Source organism: Periplaneta americana, chromosome 2 (assembly GCF_040183065.1).
Source record: "Periplaneta americana isolate PAMFEO1 chromosome 2, P.americana_PAMFEO1_priV1, whole genome shotgun sequence".
NCBI lineage: Eukaryota > Metazoa > Arthropoda > Insecta > Blattodea > Blattidae > Periplaneta > Periplaneta americana.
The window spans coordinates 9,780,856-9,805,053 of NC_091118.1; the positions used below are offsets into that span (position 1 = coordinate 9,780,856).

General features: G+C 37.1%; 1 protein-coding gene across 2 annotated transcripts in view; it reads right to left on the minus strand.

Annotated features, from left to right (window-relative positions):
* The window catches only part of LOC138713056 (CARD- and ANK-domain containing inflammasome adapter protein-like), a 77,081-nt gene continuing 52,883 nt past the window's right edge, over positions 1–24,198 (minus strand). Inside the window, exons 1-6 of one of the 2 annotated variants that reach the window (XM_069844784.1) lie at positions 23,157–23,338; positions 15,631–15,904; positions 15,268–15,330; positions 13,343–13,417; positions 4,917–5,021; positions 1–878 (exon numbers count right to left, since the gene is read on the minus strand). In XM_069844784.1, coding sequence (XP_069700885.1) covers positions 354–878; positions 4,917–5,021; positions 13,343–13,417; positions 15,268–15,330; positions 15,631–15,903 — 1,041 coding nt within the window. In that variant the 5' untranslated portion in view covers position 15,904; positions 23,157–23,338 and the 3' untranslated portion in view covers positions 1–353. Of the gene's footprint in view, positions 879–4,916; positions 5,022–13,342; positions 13,418–15,267; positions 15,331–15,630; positions 15,905–23,156; positions 23,339–24,198 lie in introns of those variants that run through there. The other variant, XM_069844793.1, reaches the window with a different exon arrangement.

Genomic DNA, 24,198 nt, shown 5'->3' on the forward strand with positions numbered 1-24,198 from the left:
AACAATATTAACATATTTTTATTTGGATACTATGTACAGCAATTTCAACAATAATTATGGCAATTGAGTATTGATAACAGTAATAATAATAATAATAACAATAATAATAATAATAATAATAATAATAATAATAATAATAATAATAATAATAATAATAATAATAATAATATTCATAAGGTATCAGTGGCGTGTCAAGCTCCAACCACAACAAAGCCACACAACACGAGAGTAACGACAGCCTAGAGCAATGAAGTAACAGCATTACACGCAGAGCAGTGATGCCAACACAACACATTCCCGCTGGTTACTGTGGTATAATGGTATTGCTGCTGTGTTGGCAGCACTGCGCCTGCTCAGCCCTGCAGCATGGCCGCCACTGCTGTGTGCCTGTTCTGACGTGCCAGGTCCAGGGCCGTCCGTCCCTGCTTATCCCTCGCCCCCCGCTCAGAGCCATGCTGCAACAGCAGCTGCACCACTGGGGCGTGGCCGTTAAATGCTGCACAGTGCAGTGCAGTCCACTCGTTTAGATCAGCAGGCTGGTTGGGCCGCGCCCCAGCTGCCAGCAGCAGCTCACACACTGCACGGTGGCCCCAGGCTGCAGCCACATGCAGAGCAGTGCAGACAGATGGTCCTCCCTTCACATCCGGCCGCGCCCCGGCAGCCAGCAGCGCCCTGCACGCATCCTGGCGTCCTTCACATGCAGCCAGCCACAAGGGCGTGCGGCCATCATGATCCTCGGCGTTCACCAGGCTGCCTGCATCCAGGAGCAGCTGCACCCTGTGTGTGTCCCCCCGCTCCGCTGCCCGGTGTAGCTCAGTCCTGCCTTGGCTGTCCTTCTGCTGCAGGATGGGCCCGACCTCAGCCGCAGCTCTGAGCTCCTGCAGCAGACAAAACAATCTGGTCAGAGGAAGCTCAGTCAGCTAGGTGACAGTTCACTAGGCTGAGTGAAGCTGATGGCAGTAGTAGTGACAGTACCCATTACTACAGTAATGTCAGTAGTAGTGACAGTAGCCATTACTACAGTAATGTCAGTAGTAGTGACAGTAGCAATGACTACAGTAATGTCAGTAGTAGTGACAGTAGCAATGACTACAGTAATGTCAGTAGTAGTGACAGTAGCAATGACTACAGTAATGTCAGTAGTAGTAACAGTAGCCATAACTACAGTAATGTCAGTAGTAGTGACAGTAGCCGTAACTACAGTAATGTCAGTAGTAGTGACAGTAGCCATAACTACAGTAATGTCAGTAGTAGTGACAGTAGCCATTACTACAGTAATGTCAGTAGTAGTGACAGTAGCCATAACTACAGTAATGTCAGTAGTAGTGACAGTAGCCATTAGTACAGTAATGTCAGTAGTAGTGACAGTAGCCGTAACTACAGTAATGTCAGTAGTAGTGACAGTAGCCATGACTACAGTAATGTCAGTAGTAGTAACAGTAGCCATAACTACAGTAATGTCAGTAGTAGTGACAGTAGCCGTAACTACAGTAATGTCAGTAGTAGTGACAGTAGCCATAACTACAGTAATGTCAGTAGTACTGACAGTAGCCATTACTACAGTAATGTCAGTAGTAGTGACAGTAGCCATAACTACAGTAATGTCAGTAGTAGTGACAGTAGCCATTAGTACAGTAATGTCAGTAGTAGTGACAGTAGCCGTAACTACAGTAATGTCAGTAGTAGTAACAGTAGCCATAACTACAGTAATGTCAGTAGTAGTGACAGTAGCCATTACTACAGTAATGTCAGTAGTAGTGACAGTAGCCGTAACTACAGTAATGTCAGTAGTAGTGACAGTAGCCATAACTACAGTAATGTCAGTAGTAGTGACAGTAGCCATTACTACAGTAATGTCAGTAGTAGTGACAGTAGCCATTACTACAGTAATGTCAGTAGTAGTGACAGTAGCAATGACTACAGTAATGTCAGTAGTAGTAACAGTAGCCATAACTACAGTAATGTCAGTAGTAGTGACAGTAGCCGTAACTACAGTAATGTCAGTAGTAGTGACAGTAGCCATAACTACAGTAATGTCAGTAGTAGTGACAGTAGCCGTAACTACAGTAATGTCAGTAGTAGTGACAGTAGCCATAACTACAGTGATGTCAGTAGTACTGACAAGCCGTAACTACAGTAATGTCAGTAGTAGTGACAGTAGCCATAACTACAGTAATTTCAGAGTAGTGACAGTAGCCATAACTACAGTAATGTCAGTAGTAGTAGTGGCAGTAGCCATGACTACAATAATGTCAGTAGTAGTGACAGTACCCATTACTACAGTAATGTCAGTAGTAGTGACAGTAGCCATTACTACAGTAATGTCAGTAGTAGTGACAGTAGCAATGACTACAGTAATGTCAGTAGTAGTAACAGTAGCCATAACTACAGTAATGTCAGTAGTAGTGACAGTAGCCGTAACTACAGTAATGTCAGTAGTAGTGACAGTAGCCATAACTACAGTAATGTCAGTAGTAGTGACAGTAGCCATTACTACAGTAATGTCAGTAGTAGTGACAGTAGCCATAACTACAGTAATGTCAGTAGTAGTGACAGTAGCCATTAGTACAGTAATGTCAGTAGTAGTGACAGTAGCCGTAACTACAGTAATGTCAGTAGTAGTGACAGTAGCCATGACTACAGTAATGTCAGTAGTAGTAACAGTAGCCATAACTACAGTAATGTCAGTAGTAGTGACAGTAGCCGTAACTACGGTAATGTCAGTAGTAGTGACAGTAGCCATAACTACAGTAATGTCAGTAGTACTGACAGTAGCCATTACTACAGTAATGTCAGTAGTAGTGACAGTAGCCATAACTACAGTAATGTCAGTAGTAGTGACAGTAGCCATTAGTACAGTAATGTCAGTAGTAGTGACAGTAGCCGTAACTACAGTAATGTCAGTAGTAGTAACAGTAGCCATAACTACAGTAATGTCAGTAGTAGTGACAGTAGCCATTACTACAGTAATGTCAGTAGTAGTGACAGTAGCCGTAACTACAGTAATGTCAGTAGTAGTGACAGTAGCCATAACTACAGTAATGTCAGTAGTAGTGACAGTAGCCATTACTACAGTAATGTCAGTAGTAGTGACAGTAGCCATAACTACAGTAATGTCAGTAGTAGTGACAGTAGCCATAACTACAGTAATGTCAGAAGTAGTGACAGTAGCCATAACTACAGTAATGTCAGTAGTAGTGACAGTAGCCACAACTACAGTAATGTCAGTAGTAGTGACAGTAGCCACAACTACAGTAATGTCAGTAGTAGTGACAGTAGCCATTAGTACAGTAATGTCAGTAGTAGTGACAGTAGCCGTAACTACAGTAATGTCAGTAGTAGTAACAGTAGCCATAACTACAGTAATGTCAGTAGTAGTGACAGAGGCCATAACTACAGTAATGTCAGTAGTAGTGACAGTAGCCGTAACTACAGTAATGTCAGTAGTAGTGACAGTAGCCATAACTACAGTAATGTCAGTAGTAGTGACAGTAGCCATTACTACAGTAATGTCAGTAGTAGTGACAGTAGCCATAACTACAGTAATGTCAGTAGTAGTGACAGTAGCCATAACTACAGTAATGTCAGAAGTAGTGACAGTAGCCATAACTACTGTAATGTCAGTAGTAGTGACAGTAGCCACAACTACAGTAATGTCAGTAGTAGTGACAGTAGCCACAACTACAGTAATGTCAGTAGTAGTGATAGTACCCATAACTACAGTAATGTCAGTAGTAGTGACAGTAGCCATGACTACAGTAATATCAGTAGTAGTGACAGTAGCCATTACTACAGTAATGTCAGTAGTAGTGACAGTAGCGATAACTACAGTGATGTCAGTAGTAGTGAGAGTAGCCATGGCTACAGTAATGTCAGTAGTAGTGACAGAAGCCATAACTACAGTAATGTCAGTACTAGTGACAGTAGCCATAACTACAGTGATGTCAGTAGTACTGACAAGCCGTAACTACAGTAATGTCAGTAGTAGTGACAGTAGCCATAACTACAGTAATTTCAGAGTAGTGACAGTAGCCATAACTACAGTAATGTCAGTAGTAGTAGTGGCAGTAGCCATGACTACAATAATGTCAGTAGTAGTGACAGTAGCCATAAGTACAGTAATGTCAGTAGTAGTGACAGTAGCCATAAGTACAGTAATGTCAGTAGTAGTGACAGTAGCCATAACAACAGTAATGTCAGTAGTAGTGACAGTAGCCACAACTACAGTAATGTCAGTAGTAGTGACAGTAGCCACAACTACAGTAATGTCAGTAGTAGTGATAGTACCCATAACTACAGTAATGTCAGTAGTAGTGACAGTAGCCATGACTACAGTAATATCAGTAGTAGTGACAGTAGCCATTACTACAGTAATGTCAGTAGTAGTGACAGTAGCGATAACTACAGTGATGTCAGTAGTAGTGAGAGTAGCCATGGCTACAGTAATGTCAGTAGTAGTGACAGAAGCCATAACTACAGTAATGTCAGTACTAGTGACAGTAGCCATAACTACAGTGATGTCAGTAGTACTGACAAGCCGTAACTACAGTAATGTCAGTAGTAGTGACAGTAGCCATAACTACAGTAATTTCAGAGTAGTGACAGTAGCCATAACTACAGTAATGTCAGTAGTAGTAGTGGCAGTAGCCATGACTACAATAATGTCAGTAGTAGTGACAGTAGCCATAAGTACAGTAATGTCAGTAGTAGTGACAGTAGCCATAACTACAATAATGTCAGTGGTACCCTATTAGTAGTAGTAGAGTAGTAGTAGCAGTAGTGATAGTGGTAGCAGTTCTAATCTGAACACTCAAATTAAGTTTGCTCTCCAACTGCAGCTGGTCGCAATCTCTGTTGTAACAGTTTGTATCAATCATTGCTCAGTAACTGTAACCATGGCAACAGCTCACACTTACTGCTGTCTTCTGGCGCTCCGCTTGCAGTTCGTCCGCCATTTTCTTCAGTTCCTCCCCCTTCGCTTGCAGTTCTTCTCGCAGAGCCCGCAGTGCTTCCTCCTTACTCTGCAATTAAAAACAAATGTGGTTGAGAAGAACCTCAGATGTCGATAACTGGAATAGAAACATGACTATGATGATGATGACGATGATTTTATAATACTAATAATATTATAACTAATATTCTTTTTATCATTATTAAAATGTGCAAGGACTGAACGGAGCTCGTAAACTCCCTCGTAAAAGGTTAAAGGTAAAAGAGAAGACGGAAACGATAAGATAAAATAACTTAAATGGGAAACTTTGGAGAACAGACGTAGGAAAAGTGGAATAACGTCACTGTATAGAGCACATCTAGGTCAGAAAGCATGGGTAGACATAACGGCTCGGTTAGAGAAGCCAACGTACTATAGTAGTATTCTTATTGTGTTGCGTATAACTTATAACTGTATTAAGTATTGTAGGGGAGAGCTGCGTAATTTGTACCGTTGCACAGTGGTCTAAAATCCATATTTAGTAGGACAAATGCAGAAAAATGACATGTAAAAAAATGAAATTAAACCCTTAAATTATTGTTCCTATATAACTGAGTAACACTCAATTGATAATCTTAATCAGCGGAGGTGGCTGCATAGAGAGATAAGAGGCCGGTGACATGCCACATTTCGCCACCCAGCATTCTTACTCAGCAAGCGCCGCGAGTCTGCCGTTTTCTTTGTGCTGAAACTCTGTTGTAAGTGGTCGATTCCATTCATATTTGGTACCAACGTGTCCAGTAGTTCTTTAGGTATGTAACACTGTTTGTTTTTGTTACATCTAATGTTATTATAGTATGTCAAATTAGCATGAATGGACACGGGACAAAATATAAATATAACCATTGAGTGCATACTTTGCTAAGGTACAGAAAAAAAAAACCCTCTGGTTCGTCCAAAATGATTTTTTTTTTTCACTTCCTCCACTATTTACCTCTATTTTAAATCTAGTCTTAAGGTGCGCAGATTTGCACAAGTAATAATTTATGAGCACTATTCTTTCGAGTTGCAGTAGTGGCATTTTTCTCAGTTGCAGTTATTTCAATATCTGTGAACCGAATCTGCTTCCGCAGTATAATTCAGGGAATTCAAGATGACAGCTTGTTAATTATGTACCAAATAAGCTTCCCGAGTATTCAAAAGCTGTAATGGTACCTAAAATGTTACATTTTCCTCCCCATAAGATTTTGTCTACATGCATCCCCCTGTAAGGGGCACTTCTGCTCATACCAACGTAAACTGAGTTTGTACACAAAACAAATGTACTAAGTGTAACTACTGTATAAAATTTCATAAAAATCTGTTAGATAGGACAAAAGTTATTAATTTTCTCTAATTGCGCCTCCCTACAAGGGGTAGTTACACTTAGACCAACGTAATGAGAATTTGTATGCAAAACATACATGCTACCTGTAAGTACTTTGTAAAATTTCATACAAATCTCTTAAATAGGAGAAAAGTTACTAATTTTGTCTAATTGTGCCCCCTATAAGGGGTAGTTCTCCTTATACCAACGTAATCAGAGTTTGTATACAAACATATATGTTCCTTGTAACTGTTTTGTAAAATTTCATACAAATCTATCAAATAGGAGAAAAGTTACTAATTTTGTCTAATTTCGCCCCCCTATAAGGGGTAGTTCCCCTTATACCAACGTAATCAGAGCTTGTATACAGAATATATATGCTACTTGTAACTGTTTTGTAAAATTTCATAAAAATCTGTCAGATAGGAGAAAAGTTTCTAATTTTGTCTAAATGCGCCCTCTATAAGGGGTAGTTACCCTTATACCAACGTAACGAGAGCTTGCATACAAAACATATATGCTACCTGTAACTACTGTGTAAAATTTCATAAAAATCGTTAGGTAGCTGAAAAGTTATTAATATGTCCCGCTAAATTTGCATCCTAGACCACTGTGCGTTGCCTAAATTGTACCATCGTCTTGAAAATTAGTTCCATGATAAGTGTTGTCATCTACGTCGAACATTGTGAACTACATCTACAAATATATCATTTTATGAGAGACGAAGGCTGTGGGTTGTGAAGTGAGAAAACTTGGTTTAGGTAGTTTCAATCTAGTTTCTGCGCTACCTGGCTACAACAATTACTTCCGAAAGCCAAGTGGAAGTCCACAATGCTATATATTATTTAAAACTACATTTATATATTGTAATTGTCATGAAGTTACAGACTTCTGTTAGGAACCGTTAAGCAGCAAGAATTTAACAAAGAAAACATGGCGAGGTTGCGTATTTTGTACCGGCTTCAGTTTGCTATAATGTACCGGTACAACATAGGGAACTTCCATTATAAATGTATGAAATTATAGTGACGTATGAAGAAAAATATACCAATTTAAGTGAGCAATTATAATTTATTAACTTCTAATCATTCTAATATGAATATAATACTATAATTTTTATTTTAGGAAATAAAACACATTCAATTCTGAATTTAAAATAGTCATGTCAGACGTTCATTACAAATAATAAAAATTACTGTGACAAAATAGCATAAACACAATAAATTATGCATTTAGAATTTAATCAAATAATTTCCACATTTCATGTTCTGGCGTTTTCAAGTTTCTTCCTTTGTAACAAATTATAATTGCATTTTACATTAATTCCAGAATGGCAAAAATCTTGCTGTTGCTGCATATATGAATGGCGATCATGCAATAAATGAATGTGCCCGAATGTACAATGTGCCTAAGCCTACAATACTAAAACATGCGAAAAACAAAAACGTAAATGCTATTGGAGATGTTAAATCGTTTGGAAGAACAGCAGTATTTTCGGCAGAAATTGAAAATGAACTTGAAAATCACATTCTAAAGTTTGAATAAATGATATTTGGATTAACTCCAACAGATGTTAGGAAACTTGCTTTTGATGTAGCTCAGAGAAATGGACTGCCACTTAATTTCAATCGTGAAAAGGACCAAGCATTGAAGAAATGGTATTATGCACAGCCTATCTGAAGAGGCATCCCAAAATGTGTAGGCAGACAGAGGCAACATCCATGGCTCGAGCGAAAGAGTACAACAAGGAACGTGTCCATGAATTCTTCGATCTGCTGGAAAACAGTGAAAGATACAAATTGGAATCCACGAGAATTTTCAATGTGGACGAAAGTGGCTTCTCCACAGTGCAGAAGAAGACACAGAAAATCGTAGCGAGGAAAGGCAAGAAAGAAGTGGGTGTGATATCGAGCGGAGAAAAAGGAGTGAATAGAGTAACCTGGGGCAAAAGTCCGCATGGGGTAAGAGTCCTATTATCGCTTTCTCTGTCTTCGAGTTGTTAAGTTGCCACTACTGTATGGTGGTTTTGAAGGTGTCATGGTTGCCGTTGTGCTGACATAGTTTGCTTCAATTCCTGTGCAAATTGTCTGAACAATGAGGTAAGTTTCAATTTACATACTGTTGATGTTATATTTAACGTTTCTGGAAACGTGTTAACATTATAAGTAATAATGTGTATACAAACTATTGTAAGGGATATGAAAAGAGTCAGTATAAGGTACATGTAGCGTTACTTGAAGGTTCCTTAGTTGCCCGTGCGATGGCAGCACAGATCAGAACATGAATTTTCCAAGGTTGGGGCAAGAGTCCGCATCTTAAATGGGGCAAGAGTCCTGGTGCGGACTTTTGCCCCAACTGGCTAACGAAAATGCTTATTCTTGTTTGCATTATCGGTTTAAAATTTAATAATTTAATGAATGAATGAATTGATTAATTAATTAATTTATTTATTTATTTTCAGATACTATAAAAGAAAATCAGATCGCAAACCAATAACATCAGAAATGCTTGCTGAGGCACAAGAAAAAATTGCTAGTGGCATGTCCAAAAGGAAAGTCGCCGAGCATTTTGGTATTGATGAGTCAACACTGCGGAAAAGACTCAAGAAAGGTACAGGTGTTTCAGCGCTAGGAAGGTTCAAATGCATTCTAAATCAAGAACAGGAAATGGAACTTGCACAGCATTGTAACTTGCTTAGTGACATGTTCTATGGACTGACACTATCATCTTTGCGCAGTCTAGCATTTAAATATGTTCAACTCAACAAAATAAATCACCCATTCAACAACGAGACTCAAATGGCAGGAGTTGATTGGGCAATCAATTTCTTGAAAAGGAACAATTTATCTCTAAGGCTCCCACAGAAAACTAGCGTCGCTCGAATAATGGGCTTCAATCGCGTGCAATGTGATTTGTTTTTTAATAATCTCACAGAATTGCAAGGGAAATATAAATTCTCTCCTACCCAGATCTACAATATGGATGAAACTGGGATTACAACAGTACCCAACAAAGCCCCAAAAATTGTCACTACAAAAGGGAAACGAGCTGTGGAAAAGGTATCATCTGCAGAGAGGGGCCAACTGGTGACTGCAGTTTGTTGTATGAACGCTGCTGGGAACTACGTCCCCCCAGCATTAATTTTCCCCAGAAAGCGGGAAAAAGAAGAGCTAATGAATGGGGCTCCACCGGGCTCGGTGATGTTTATATTAGACTCAGGCTATATCAACTGTGAACTCTTTGTTAAATGGCTACGTCACTTCCAGAATCATGTTGGAGCAACTACGAACAAACCTGTGCTACTGATTTTAGATAATCATACTTCACACATAACACTAGAGAATGTCCAGTATTGCAGAGAGAACAGCTTCATCTTCTGAGTCTTCCAACACACAGCAGCCACAAGATGCAGCCGCTTGACAGATGTTATTTCAAGTCCCTTAAAGACTTTTATAGCACATATTGTGACCAGTGGATGATGAGTAACCCAGGCAGGGTCATAACTCAGTTTCAAGTCGCTCAGCTGTTTGGCAAAGCATATCTCAAAAATAGTACGGCGGAGAAGGCTGTCAAAGCGTTCGAAGTTTGTGGTATTGTGCCCATGGATCGCTTGAAATTTGGCGAGGAAGACTTTCTTCCTTCGGAGGTAACTGACCAGAGGTCCATTTCCCCTTCTGCATCATGCGATGACATTGGATCACATAACGAGCAGCAGCCACCACAACCGTCAACATCTGGAGTTAGCAAAGCCAGCAAAACAGATGTGCAAGAACGTGAGTGTTCACCCTGTGGATCATCAGAGAACCGTGAAGGAACGCAATACTCACCCTCGGAAATAATTCCTGTTCCAAAGGTAGAATTCAAGAGGAAAAGAATGGGGAAAGGGAAGAAATCTACTGTACTGACTTCAACGCCGCATAAGACTGCACTCGAAATGGAGAGGAATAGTAAAGTTAATGTTGCCAATAGGAAATTGACTTTCAAGACCGACACCAAAGAGAAGAAAGAGAAAAGCAAGAAACCTGAGTCATCTGAAAAAACAATTTGTCCTGGGTGCGACATGGATTATGAGGATCCTCCCACAGAAGACTGGATAAAATGTGACTCTTGCGAAGAGTGGTGGCACGAAAAGTGCACTTCCTATGAAGGAGGACGTTTTATCTGTGATTTGTGCTAGTGTTTAGTATTCAACTGTTTAATTTGTTAATGAAGAAACTTAAATCCTTTGTGCTTTAAATATTTACAGCAGTGAACAGTATCATAACTCAGCATCGCCTTCATTTGGAGTGGACTACTGATTAGAAAGTGTATTTTTTCAATAATTCGTATTTTTGTTTGATTTAATTATAATAAAAATACCAAATTTATTAATTTAATTAACACTATCACTGATTTGTTAGTTCAGAAAATATAATTCCACTGGGTTATAACCATTGGGACAAATTATTATAATACTTTAAAGTAATTGAAAATAATTTTTAGATTCGGACTCTTGCCCCTTATGGACAGGACTTTTGCCCCGTGCATGGGGTAAAAGTCCTATTTTACCACAAATTCATTATAATTTAATAGCAACTATTAAATACATAATATATGAATGTTACTTTGCCATGTTGTAGCATAAACATATAGCATGTGTCAGGACAAAAATAGGATCAAAAATTTAATTATATTGAGAGAAATCGACTTTTGTCTGAAAAGTGCGGACTTTTGCCCCAGGTTACTCTACAGCGATGTGCCAGTGCATCTGGTCAATATGTTCCTCCCATGAATATGATCTGTCTGTTGCTGCTCCACAAGTCATTTTTATTACAGTTTCGGAAACTGGCTACATCAACTCTGAATTGTTCGTCAAATGGATGCAACAATTCATTTCCTCCGTCCATCCTACCAAAGAAAGGCCAGTATTGCTATTGCTTGATGGACACACCATCCTCAGCAAGAACTTTGATGCCCTGATGTATGAGGTACAATTTAGGAAACCAGTTGCCTAATTTGTACTCATTGCAGACATTTAGAAAACTGAACGTCATGACTTTATGTTAACTTGAAGTAAACTTTTCTTTTTAGGAAAATCCTCCCAACATGCCAGGAATTAAGATGTCGCTATTGAAATGATTCAACATTTGTCAGTTAAAATTAGAAAAAATAAAATGTGTAAAATGGTACAAATAAGGCAACTCTTTCCTATAATTCTGTTGTGTATTGTATAATTGTATTGTAAATTGTAATTTTATTGTTTATTGTTTATATTGTGTACTAGCCGTACCCGTGCGCTCCGCTGCACCCGTTAGAAGTAAATATAAAGTAATTACATAATTAAAATAGGACATTTGATCCAGGGAATATTCGTGTTTGATAGAAGGATAAATCGTTTAATATTTTACTTAATTGAAATTATATTTAAATAAATAAAATGGAATCATTTTGGTCCAGAGACACTCATTTGGTGCAATGACAATTCCTTTAACATGTTTCTTAATTTTTATTATTTGCATCCATAGTTCAATGAACATTGACATCATTTAGATTTAATGTGTATACTTTATTTTACTTGTTATAGGTTTCCATTGAATTATGGTAATAACTTAATTTTAACCCTTGTTTTCTACGTATTCAGTAAATGGCGCTTGGCCCACTATGGTTGTGAACCCTTCAAATAACTTAAATTATATTATATTATATTATATTATATTATATTATATTATATTATATTATATTATATTATATTATATTATATTATATTATATTATATTATATTATATTATCTTATATTATATCATATTATATTATCTTATATTATATCATATTATATTATATTATATTATATTATATTATATTATATTATATTATATTATATTATATTATATTATATTATATTATATTATATATAAAAAGGGTGTTGATAACGGATGTACCCCGATAAGTAAGTTTTCAATTTTGTTATGGGGGCTCTTGAATCTCAGGAGGAACAAATTTTATTTTACAACAGGGCAACATAATCTGCTTGGCTCATTACCCAAATTTTTTGCATTGCATTTAATGCATATGTATTTTATATATTTTAACTCCATTCAATTGACCATAGTTAAAATTTGGATTATATAATAATGAAATGCTAAGCTAACATATTATTACTGCATACTAAATCAATACACTCTCGTTGTTTTTTAATTCTCTGAGATAAACATTATTTTAAGAAATATAGGAAACGAATACACAGAATAGTCTATCAAGTTTTCTGTGCATAAGAAGCTATTTTAATCTTACCTATCCTCAATTCACTCAGAAGTTACTGTAATAACATTATAGCATTATGTCCATCTAGAGAAACTACACTTTCCAATGGTGAAATAATATTTAATTATACAAATCGGTTAATTTAGCTTCCGATATTGCTTCATACAAACACAGAAACATTTTCTGTAGGCTATGATTCATAGCTTTCGATTTTTGTTGACCAAGGCCCCTTATAGACGAAGTCATTTGTTTATTTCATTACACGGCCTTAGATGGCAGTTATTTTAATTTTAAAACTCATTTATCTCATTAAATACCAGTCCTATCAAACTTTCTCAAAGGATAAAGCTTATCGGAAATGATTTTTAAAGAAATTTTTGTTATGTAACATTTTTCATAAAAATCAATAATAGGCGAGATATTTCCATTTATTTAATTCAGGCCCTCTTATAACCCCCCTTTTAAATAATGTATTTTGAATGCCATATAGCCTAAAATCTAAGTTACAACGAACTTAATTTATATTCCAATTTTCATCGAAATCCGTTCAGCCATTATCGCGTGAAAACGTAACAAACATACAGACATACCTACAAACAAAAATAAAAAAAAAGCGATTTTCGGTTTCAGGGTGGTTAATTATATATGTTAGGACCAATTATTTTTGGAAAATCGAAAATTACCAGAAAAATTTCGGCTACAGATTTATTATTAGTATAGATACCACTGTCACTGGGTGCTGCCCACTTGCAGTGTAAATAAATACATATGTACAAACTGTAACCATGGTAACAGCTCACACTTACTTCTTCCAGCTGGCGCCTCATCTCCCGCCCAGCCTCCAGTTCTTGTCTCAGCTTCCCCAGCTGATCCTGGTAACTCTGTAATATAAACAATTCTGGATTAGAGAAAGCTCAGCTGGTTAGGTGATAGTCTGACTTGAAGCAACAGGTTTCATGAAGGAATCAAGCTGATGGCCGGTATACAGCATCAGGAAATGACACAACAGCTACCAATGTTTGGATAAAGGCTTTCAGATAAAACTTCTCATCAGTCTATTGTTTTCCCTAAAGAGTTAAATAAATATGATGAGTCCTCAAATAAACTGAACATCTGCAGGAAGATGATCTTCATTTTCATGATGAAGTTTTAAGAAATGGGCCTCAGAACAAACCGTAATTTGTATTTTCATGGTAAGCCCTAAAATAAATGGACCGTGGATCACCTAACTACCAGAACATAATTCAGTCTTTCATAAGCCCTAAAATAGATGCGCTGTTGGTCATCTAGACCAGTGTGCATCAAATGTTGTGAAGATGCTGCCCATTTTTTGGGGAGAATTTTCATTGCAACCTCCTCTTCCCTCACTACCGTATATGTACCTCCCCCCCCCCCAAAAAAAAAGCAACAAAAAAAATACCTAGACAATTGGAAAAAAAAATATGATTTTACTGAAAACCAGTCGATAGCGGCCACTTTGTAAAGTATCGTACCTGCGAGATGAGAAACCAGAATATGCTAACCTACTTTCCAATGTATTCTATTTTGCCTCTTAGACGTGCCTTCCTTATTGACATATCTTTCAAACACTTTCACTAAGTTTTCGTCAAATACGACATAAATGTATGTTAAAGCCATTGTTGTTTTATTTTATGATCCATCCCTCTGCTCTTTACATGACAACCTAAGGCGTCGCGACCCATACTTTGAGAACCACTGGTCTAGACCTGCCGCCCTGATATGTAATCCACATTTTCATGATTACATTTCTCCTCATAAAATCAACTCTAAACTAGTCACTGTCCTTGCACTCCTGTTACTTAAGTATGATTTATGCTGTTGCTTTTAAAGCTGCTTCCTACCTTCTTCTGTCGCACCTCGATGCTTTACCAGAATGAATATCTGGCTGGAAAATACACTGGCTCATAAACATTTACACGGTCCTATCTCCTCTTTTATTTCTTAACTGTTTATAAGAGTGGAATATTTTAATAACAGTTTTCTCATACTTTTCTCTAGCAGGAATTGTCAACTATTTCTTTTCATGTTAAACTTGGGGGACATAAACTTTGCTTTTTAAGGAACCAGTATAGAAAGACCCAATTGCACAGGACAAGGACAACACATCATGCCACACTTGCTTGTTAGACAAAGGCCATACCACTGCAAATGCCTGCACTGAAGGCAGATGTATTCGCCAGATGTTCAGAGATTCATTCCCTGAAGTCCTGACATCCCATTTCTTTGGAAGCCGCTAGTAAAATCAACCGGCTTATCGCTTTCACTGAGCATTAATGTTGCACACGTTCAACTTGTCATTGAGTGTGTTTCAGTCAATGGGAATTCAAAATAAGACGCTAGTGAAATAAATAAGCAGCTTCATTAGAAAATATAGCCAGCAAATTGACCGGCGAATAAGGAAGCTTGTTCAAAGCAAATACAAGCAGCGCCATATAAATCACACTTCAGCTATCCCCTCACCTAACCCACTCAAACCTCCTCACTGTCCTCCGTCTCCTGTCACTTAGCTATCCCCATTTTTGTCTTTAAGATATTGCCAGTAATATTACTCTCACTACATTGTGATATATAATGGAGTACTCATATTTATCATTCAATTAAGTGTCTATTTGAACACACCTTAGCATCTGCATGTCTGCCTATTTTAAAGTTTTTCGTCTCAACTGTCCAATTACTGTATCTGTAACCATGGTAACAGCTCATCACTTACTTCTTCCTGCTGGAGCCGCAACTGGTGCTCTCCTTCATATTTCTGCCTCAGTTCTGCTTTCTCCTGTAACCACAAAGGAATCAGGTTCGGACGTAGCCCAGTCAGTAAGGTGACAGTGCGATGAAAAACAGAATAACTCACAACCAACTACTGAATGTATTGCACTAAACAACACGGCATTTCTAATTCTATCTTTCGCATTATATACATGGCTACAAATTTGTCTTAAATATTTTTCAATTTTCCTCGTCACCCATTTTCTGAATGTCTGGTAATAGCAAATAGTTCTGTGGAACAAAACCTTTACTGTGACCTTAAGTTGTTCAGCAGTATCTGTAAATATGGCAACAGCGGAACTCTTACCCTTTCCGATTCTTCTTTCACCTTTTCCAGTTCAGCCTGTGTTTCTCTTAATTCCCTCTCTCTCAGCTTCAATTCCTCCTTCAGCTCCTCAATGTCGTTGCTGCTCCCTACTTTTTCCTCTTCCTTCCTTGCCTCCAGGCCATGCAGGGACCGCGAGTCCAACCTCTCCTTGAGGACCCTCACCTCCTCTATTAGAGGAAGCAGCAGACGAACCTGTCCCTCCAGGGTCTTCACACGCTGCTTGAGGTCGGGAATAGGATTCGGTTTAGCCATCCTGCACACCAAAAAGCAAGAAAACAGTGAAACCTACAAATACTATTCAAAAGTCACTTCCGTTAACACGTACTCCAATGATCTTACAGAAACTGTAATGAATGAGTGCAATGCAGCTTTCAGAGTTATTTGTGTCCATCAAGTAATTCGCCTTGCTCAAATATGTTAGCAATTCCTTAAAAATTCGTTCTCAAAATATTGTATTAGAATAATAATACAGCTTCACTGACTGACAAATGTCAAGGCGTTTCCTCAGAATATCACAGAAGTGGAGAAGATTAGATACATTTCCACTTTTAGATAAATTGCTTGTAGGTTACTTCAACGTTTATTGCTGATTTTCTTTTGTTTGCAATTCAGTACAAACTTGACATAATTATAGAGTTGCAACAAATTTCATGTCCGCGGAAAACAACAGTTGCTCATTTACACATGCTGGAATCTCAGCAGTGTTAGAACAATACCATAATCAGCACGGGCTGACGTTGCTAGCATGTTACTTTTAATCTAAGAATTTGCAGACTTTGTTAATAAGTACATAAATCCTAATCATTGATTTGTGGTTGTAAGACTCACAGTTTTTAAGATCAATTTCGTTATTTTTGGATTTGTTTCGTTTTTAGGTTAATTTTTTTCAATTGTGGTAGTACATTCTTGGCCATTTTTGCGACTTTTGATATTATTTATAATTTTTTGTATCACTTAACTTTAATATAATTGAATTTTATTTTATTTTGTAGTTCACTTGCCGTCCTCATTTACAGCAAGGGTAGGATGGAATATAATTTTCATGGAAGAGCAATTCAAGAACGGACAGTAAGCTTGAATCCTTGAAGAGTCCCAAGGATTTAGAGAGGGAAAGCTACACAAACCAATCAGCTGTTCCTCACTTTACAAATAGAATAACAACCTTCATAAAGTTTTAGGATTTTCCGGGATTCAGTCAGATGTGACCTGTACTATTAACGATATTCTCCGTTGCATGATTACTTTTATTTCCACACTCCTCATCCTAGCAGCAAATAGCAAACTTGCTATCGAGAATGATGTTAAAAAGAAATCATCAGCACAGTCAGTAACATTACCACAAACTGTAACAAGTCACAGTAACTCATCAGAATTTTTCAAAGAATTGTGAGATGTTCTTGATTCATTGGATATTCCTATCTGGAAACTAAATAACACAAAAGTGACGGTAATTGTGTAATGCAACAGCGGACAGTCAATTCTTAATAATTTATATGTCATCTTCATCATCCATAACATAGCTCAGTTTTTCATGGTACAGCGTGCTGAACTTGTACAAGAGCACAGCCATTCGGCTACACAATCATTCACAGAATAGAAGTGATAACCACAATAAACCTCAGGCTGCAGTGAGAGAGAGAGAGAGAGAGAGAGAGAGAGAGAGAGAGAGAAATACTTAAGAAATTATATTCTGCAGTGATGCGAATGCAATGCAAAATGAGACGGCAAATTGAAATACAGTTTGATTTTATGTTATTTTCTATTTAGTGTGTGTTAGTAAAATGTGTTCTACCTGAGAATATTGGCAACTTACATTAGCGAAGTATTAAATATCGGCAGGCGCCTTTTGATAAATCCATCTTATTTTTCATGGCGTTATATGGAATTCTTTTTTGATTTTTTAATTTGAAAGTTACACTAAATAAGTTACAATTTTTCTTTTGCTTCATTGGCTTCTGTCAGATGTATATAGTGATAAACACGTGGTTTAGTTTCCAGCCACAAATACTTTCAAGATGAAAATAGTACCTACAACACTTACCTTTATATATTCTAATGCACTGTTCTAGCTTTCCTCCTCCTATTTCTTACAAATGTAACATTTGAGAGGTCCAGGATACAACAATTCGAAAAATGACTACTTTCCTAGTAATTCGTCCTTGACCTCTCGCATATTAGCCTATATTGGTAATTATAATAAGGGGGGGGGGCTAAAACACTGCATTACAATATATAGATAGGCAGTGGTGATAGCCTATGCAAAATGTTTAACAACCAGTTCCCTCACGTGTACCTATGTTAAACATATACGGTATATGTCCATGGTAATTGCAAATATTACCTAGAAATAATTTAACAATCAGTTCGTCCTTCCCGGTGCGAACCGGCCGAATATCACCAGTGCAAATAGGCATAAGTATGAAACGAATTTATGTTGAAATTGACCTATTTGTGTCTGCAAACTTAAAGCACGTGCTTATCACTATACAGCGTGAATCAAAAGTCGGGAACCATATAAATATCTTCCATATGATTGATTTTCGATTACTATTGGTGTTACCAGTATTTTTAAGACCAAATGCTTTACCAGTGACACATTCAATTCTAGCCTTCAGCTATCTCAAAAGCCGCCATTTTGGATGCAACTTTGAAATTTTAAATGGAAAAGGGGTCATGTAGGTGCTCAAAATGATGTGACAATTTTCTGGAAAAATCAATGCTGCAATCTGTTTTGAGATATCTCTAATCGTTTGCAAGTTACTTAAAGATAACTGTCATAATGACACAAACGTTAGTCACTGCATCTACAGATATTTTGTAACATGGTACCAGGGGCGGCTTTTATTAAGGGGCACATGGGCACGTGCCCTCCCAGTGATTTTTATTATCGTATTATGACTATATTATAATACAATTTAATTGAATTATGAAATAATAACTTAAAGAGTTTCACATTTTCATTGCTACTTATGTTTTCAGAATGTGTAGTAGTCTATGAAACCCAAGTTTTCTGAACAGGTAATAAAATGGGCTCTCTCTTCTCGTGCCCAGCGATGGACGAGGAAGGGATGGGGGTGAGAGTTGTAGGAAGGCGGAGCTCTTTGCCTCAGACCGTGTGCTTTGGGCACTGTATTTGCCGTGCCCACCAAGCCTCTTCAGCTTAGGAACAGTCCAATTAGCTGCGTGCCATTTTTAGGGGTGTTGACACTTGCTGTATAGCAGACGACATTTTACAACTAAACTTGACATGAAAAACGTTAAATGTACGTTTACTAATTTAGAAGCTCGACTCATTGCATAAATCACGTGTGTATGTGTATGTATATATATATATATATATATATATACATATATATACATATATATACATATATATACGTATATATACATATACAGGGACATCACTTTATTTTTACCAACATTTTTAACATTAACCTGGCTATACTCGGAAACACTGTTGCCCCCTTCCATTACAGGAGTTTGATGTTACTAGTGCAATATGTAAACAAATCATTTTACTAGGTATAGGAGGAGAGAAAAGTAGTGTATCCATTTATGTTGTAGGGAAATACGATATTACGATTTTCAGTTTGACCATCACTTTTACGGAATTTATCAAAATACAGTAGAGTAGTAACATTTTTTTTTTTTAAACTCAACTTTTCAGGCGGCTATGTTCGTTATGTAATGTCTCCTTTACTTAGCATATTAATTATTGATGTTATCATACAATATAGAGAGTGCATTTAAATTGAGGGGGTCATAAGTAAAGGGCTGTAAGTTCCCTTAAGTTATTTTTGAGAAAATGGGGTTTAAATATTTAAGCTTTCGTAAAATCGGTGAAATGTTTTATTTAAATTTTAATGTGTGATGCGATTAAAACATCCGTTTGCCACTAAAATTTTAGATACTTTAGCTTACACTGGATGCACTTAACTCATGTTATTACAAATGTCACTAGCATTCCTTTGCTTCTAGCCACCTCAATTCAAAAAAAGCTAATCTGAATTTTTAAACAAGTTGCTGAAAATGGTTGCCGTTCATTACAATGCAGGCTTCAATTCAGTACGCATATTATTAAAAACACTAGTGGCTTGTGCAGCAAATGCTGCTGCAAACTAAGTTCGTTATAGCTTACACTGGATGCACTTAACTCATGTTATTACAAATGTCACTAGCATTCCTTTGCTTCTAGCCACCTCAATTCAAAAAAAGCTAATCTGAATTTTTAAACAAGTTGCTGAAAATGGTTGCCGTTCATTACAATGCAGGCTTCAATTCAGTACGCATATTATTAAAAACACTAGTGGCTTGTGCAGCAAATGCTGCTGCAAACTAAGTTCGTTAGACGTTCAAATAAAAATTTTTCAGATTTATTTTCAATGGAGAATACTTGTCTTTTTAATAGTTATTTGCTTCCATAATAATGAAACATACTCCCTCTGAATGGATTTTTTTAGGCCAAATACTTTCTCTTGAACCTATCCAACTTCAGTTTTTGAGTTTCAACGCGAAAACGCAAGTATCAATGTCAGGACGATAGCAGTAGCTATTTCAGGTCATTGTGGATTGTAGGCAAAAGTTAAAAAAATGTCAGGTTTGCTAAGCTTTCGAACAATAGCATTTTCGTATAGCTGCTGCATGTAGAACTTGAAATGTAGAGCGTAAAATCATTTTATCCTACTAAGAGATCTTGCTGAAATGATGTGGAGACTACAACATTTTCTAGGCCTCTTATTTTATCAGTAAGTAATACCTTTTTATATATTTTCCTTAGGAACTGTAATTTTTTGCGCTCTCTCGAGCCAATACTGAAGATAATGACACATCAATATCTACACTACACCGCCATTAAGCATATGAAAAAGACCCAACCCGACTGGGTTAATAAGTATAAAAATATTTGATTTTTAATAACAATATTATTATCTTAAGTTTTGTAGTTATATATAGCAGTCACTCAGTAAATTATAGAAATGAAGATCTAAATTAAAATATTCTCTACATTTACTTACATAACCTCAAAACGTTTCACTTTCATGTCATCAATATAGCATCAATATTATGTACAATTAATGAAAAATAGATGCATCATGATATTAACTATAATAATATTTAATTTCTAATGATAATAATGTCATCAAACCACCTCAATTTCGTAGATTTGAATATCCAATACACAGCTGTACTCAGAAAATTATTATACACTGCAGAATCAGTTTTTAATAACAAATTGAATTAAGCTCTAAATATGTCGGCAATCCTGCAGGTCATGGCCTTCGTGTAATAGCCTATTGTTTATTGTAGTGTGTGTTTTGTTCTGAAATTCAATCAAGTCGGCCGTGATTCGATAAAATTAGTTCTCAAAACTGACAACAGATGGATTTTGGAAAATAGGAAAATCATGTAGGAAAATTGACATTTCACTGAAAACTACTACTTTTCCGAAAAACTTTGGGTTCCAAGCTTCAAAATGAGGGCCATTTATTAAAATCCGTTCAGCCGTTTTCCCGTAATTTCCATTACCATTTCAAATTGTATATAACTTATAGATTTTGAAGCATATTCTCTGAAATTGAATTTATCGTTTCTTGAATATAATTTTTTAGTACGATATTATTAATATAGGTTCCTTCTTATATAGAAAACGCAATCATATTTCTGAAACACACTATACACTGCAGTGTTTACTTCACTGCTTGAAGACTTCGAATGCAACAGCGGCCGTAAGTTTGTGTGTCTGACGGGGGCAAGGACATTAGTGAAGGGGTGAGAGTGAAGTACATTCTGAAATGCAGGTACAATAAAAATGCAAGTAAAAATAAAATGACGTCCCTGTATGTATGTATATATATATATATATATATATATATATATATATACATATTCATTTGTCACAGTTATGTTGTTAATGCTCCCTGTAAACGTTTATGCTTCCATCGTATCCAAAAAAGAAAGTTTACATTACACTATATGAAGTTGGCAGTTCTCAAAAAGCTTTGTCACTGACAACAGAGAATCTTGGCGGGCGCTTTGCCGCCTTCAGTGCACACTGCAGTTTTCAACTGAGTTCCCCAAGTCTAGTGCTGCGGTAGTAAGAAGGAGGCAGTTCCGTGATCTGTGAGTACGAGCGAGTGAGAATCAGCGCATTTCTGTGAATTACACTTAGAATTCCATTTAACTTTCCTCTGGGCATAGCAGTGCTCTCAATTGAGAGGAAGATGGCACATTCTATTCCGAACTTCAACAATAGAGTTATAGAGGTTTTTGCTCGCAGAAAGAACCGAAAAATGGAGCTCATCTACAAAAATTAGAAAGGTTAGTGCACATAAATTGGTTTTATATGTTTTTAATTTTCAGGGTTCATCATTAAGGTTGTGCCCCACTTGACAGAATGGCCTTCGGCCGCCACTGCATGGTACAGTACTAAGGAGGCTTTGGAAAAGGTATTTTTATCCAATTCCTCTAATTAACTTTTCCTGCTTTACTGTTTGGTTAACCTGTGGCAGTTTGAATGCATTGTTGTGGTTATTTGAAGCTTTCCTGTAACAAATTTCTTGATTTTCGTGATGGCATTATCTAAAGAGGGAAGAATTGGTATCGTTCTTCATTCTGGTGGGTTCAGCCACAGAAATGCTGCAGCAGACCCACATTCTGGTCTGTGTTCAAATATAACGATAAGCAGAAAGCAATGAAGGAGCGGCCAGAGAGAATGATTGTTGCAATGCTCTGTGACTGCGTAACGCACAGGAACGCCGTGCAGTGGGCAGTCAAACAGCACGACGATACTGGATTCTGAAAGCTTTCGTGACGAAATTTTCTATTAAAAGCTTTCGAATGAGCTTCACTTTCATATGACATGGAGACAAGTATTTAACAAAAGAAATAGATTCGTCCCAGACAGTTAAGTTACACAAAATATGCCAAATTTCTGGCTACCAACATTCTTCAATATTTATGGCCAAGCGTCACTCTAAATATGCTAGACTTAAACTTGAAATGGATAAGCTGGCTTAATCGAACTCCAGCAGCCCAGCCTCTGACACATTTCCCTGTACACAGAGGTGGTGGAGGGGGCAATGTTGGAGGGGGTTCCTTCTCTGCACACCGGGTTCGACTCCGAGGCAGGTCGGCTATTAACACGCAACAGATGGCTAATACAATGAGCCGCTTAGCATCTGCCTTCCGTGACGTCATTCTTCAACTGCTCAAATAGCGGGAATAAATGTAAAAATATGTAAAAGTTTTAGTTCACAGCTCAGTGTTTCCATGGTAACTGAAACTAAAAGGAAAATACGTACATTCTCGGAGCTGAAATATTTTATGCTTCCCAAGTGGGCTGCTTAGAGATCGAGAGTGGCTTTGTGACTTGGAGCTTCTGTTTGCGGAGCAAGAGAAATGGGAGAAGCAGGAATTCCAGCCGCCATTCTTTATCAGTTCCACACTGTTGTTAGTCTATATGATGAAGAAGAAGAAGAAGCTGCTGTTACGCAGTCAGAACTTACCTTGTGAATTGAAAATGAAGTTATGTTAACACTGAGCGAAACGAAGAACGGTGCTACCAACAGTGACGGGGTTCTGGTCAATTCCGAACACAATCGTCCACAGACTTTGTACACGGAGAGAAAAGTGAAGAAGTTGGAACCAAAAACCACTTGGTTGAAAACGAGAATGAGAAGTGACGCAGCCCTGCTTCTGAGGGGTTATATAGTGCCTTATCTACCGGTTAACAAACAGCCAGATAAAGCTGTCAGACAGCTTACACAAGCAAGGAAGAAGAGATAATACTAGTGGTGCTTGAAGACAGCCAATAGGAGAAAGGATTGTTATTATTATTGAATAAAGTCGCAATGTAACGATAAGATAACGCAATGACTTTCATCTTAAAATAAATATTAATCAGATATCAGTAGAGATAAATCACGTGACTGGTACCGCAAGTCAAGAGCTTGTTATCGTGTCCAGAGGTTGCACAACATTCCACTCACCGTGTGATAAAGGTTCTGTCTTTCGTAATTTATTAGTGCACGAAATCTAATTTCTATGAAGGCATTTTCCTTCACTCCTATTAGATTTAATAGATTAAAACTCAAACAACGAATGCAAGGAAATTATGTTTATTGCAGATATGAAATCCGATGTCAACAACAACAATGGCCAAAGCCCACACACCACAACTCAGATATAACACTCCTTCCCTCTCGGATGATTCATACATGTTTTCGTAACTGATCTACATTCCGTCGTTTAATATTAATATTTTATAATTTAATTCATAGATAGATTCCCATACATTTAGAAATGACTGCAGCTACAGGTAGGATTTCAGGAGAAGATTTTTGACTAAACACAATTTCCAACGTTAAAAGATTGCCTCACGGCAGAATTATTATTAGACTATTATTATTATTATTATTATTATTATTATTTATTATTTATTATTTATTATTATTATTATTATTATTATTATTATTATTATTATTATTATCTAAATTACAATATGCATCTGTTGCGTGGAATTCTATTACTTCTACTGATTCGGCTAAA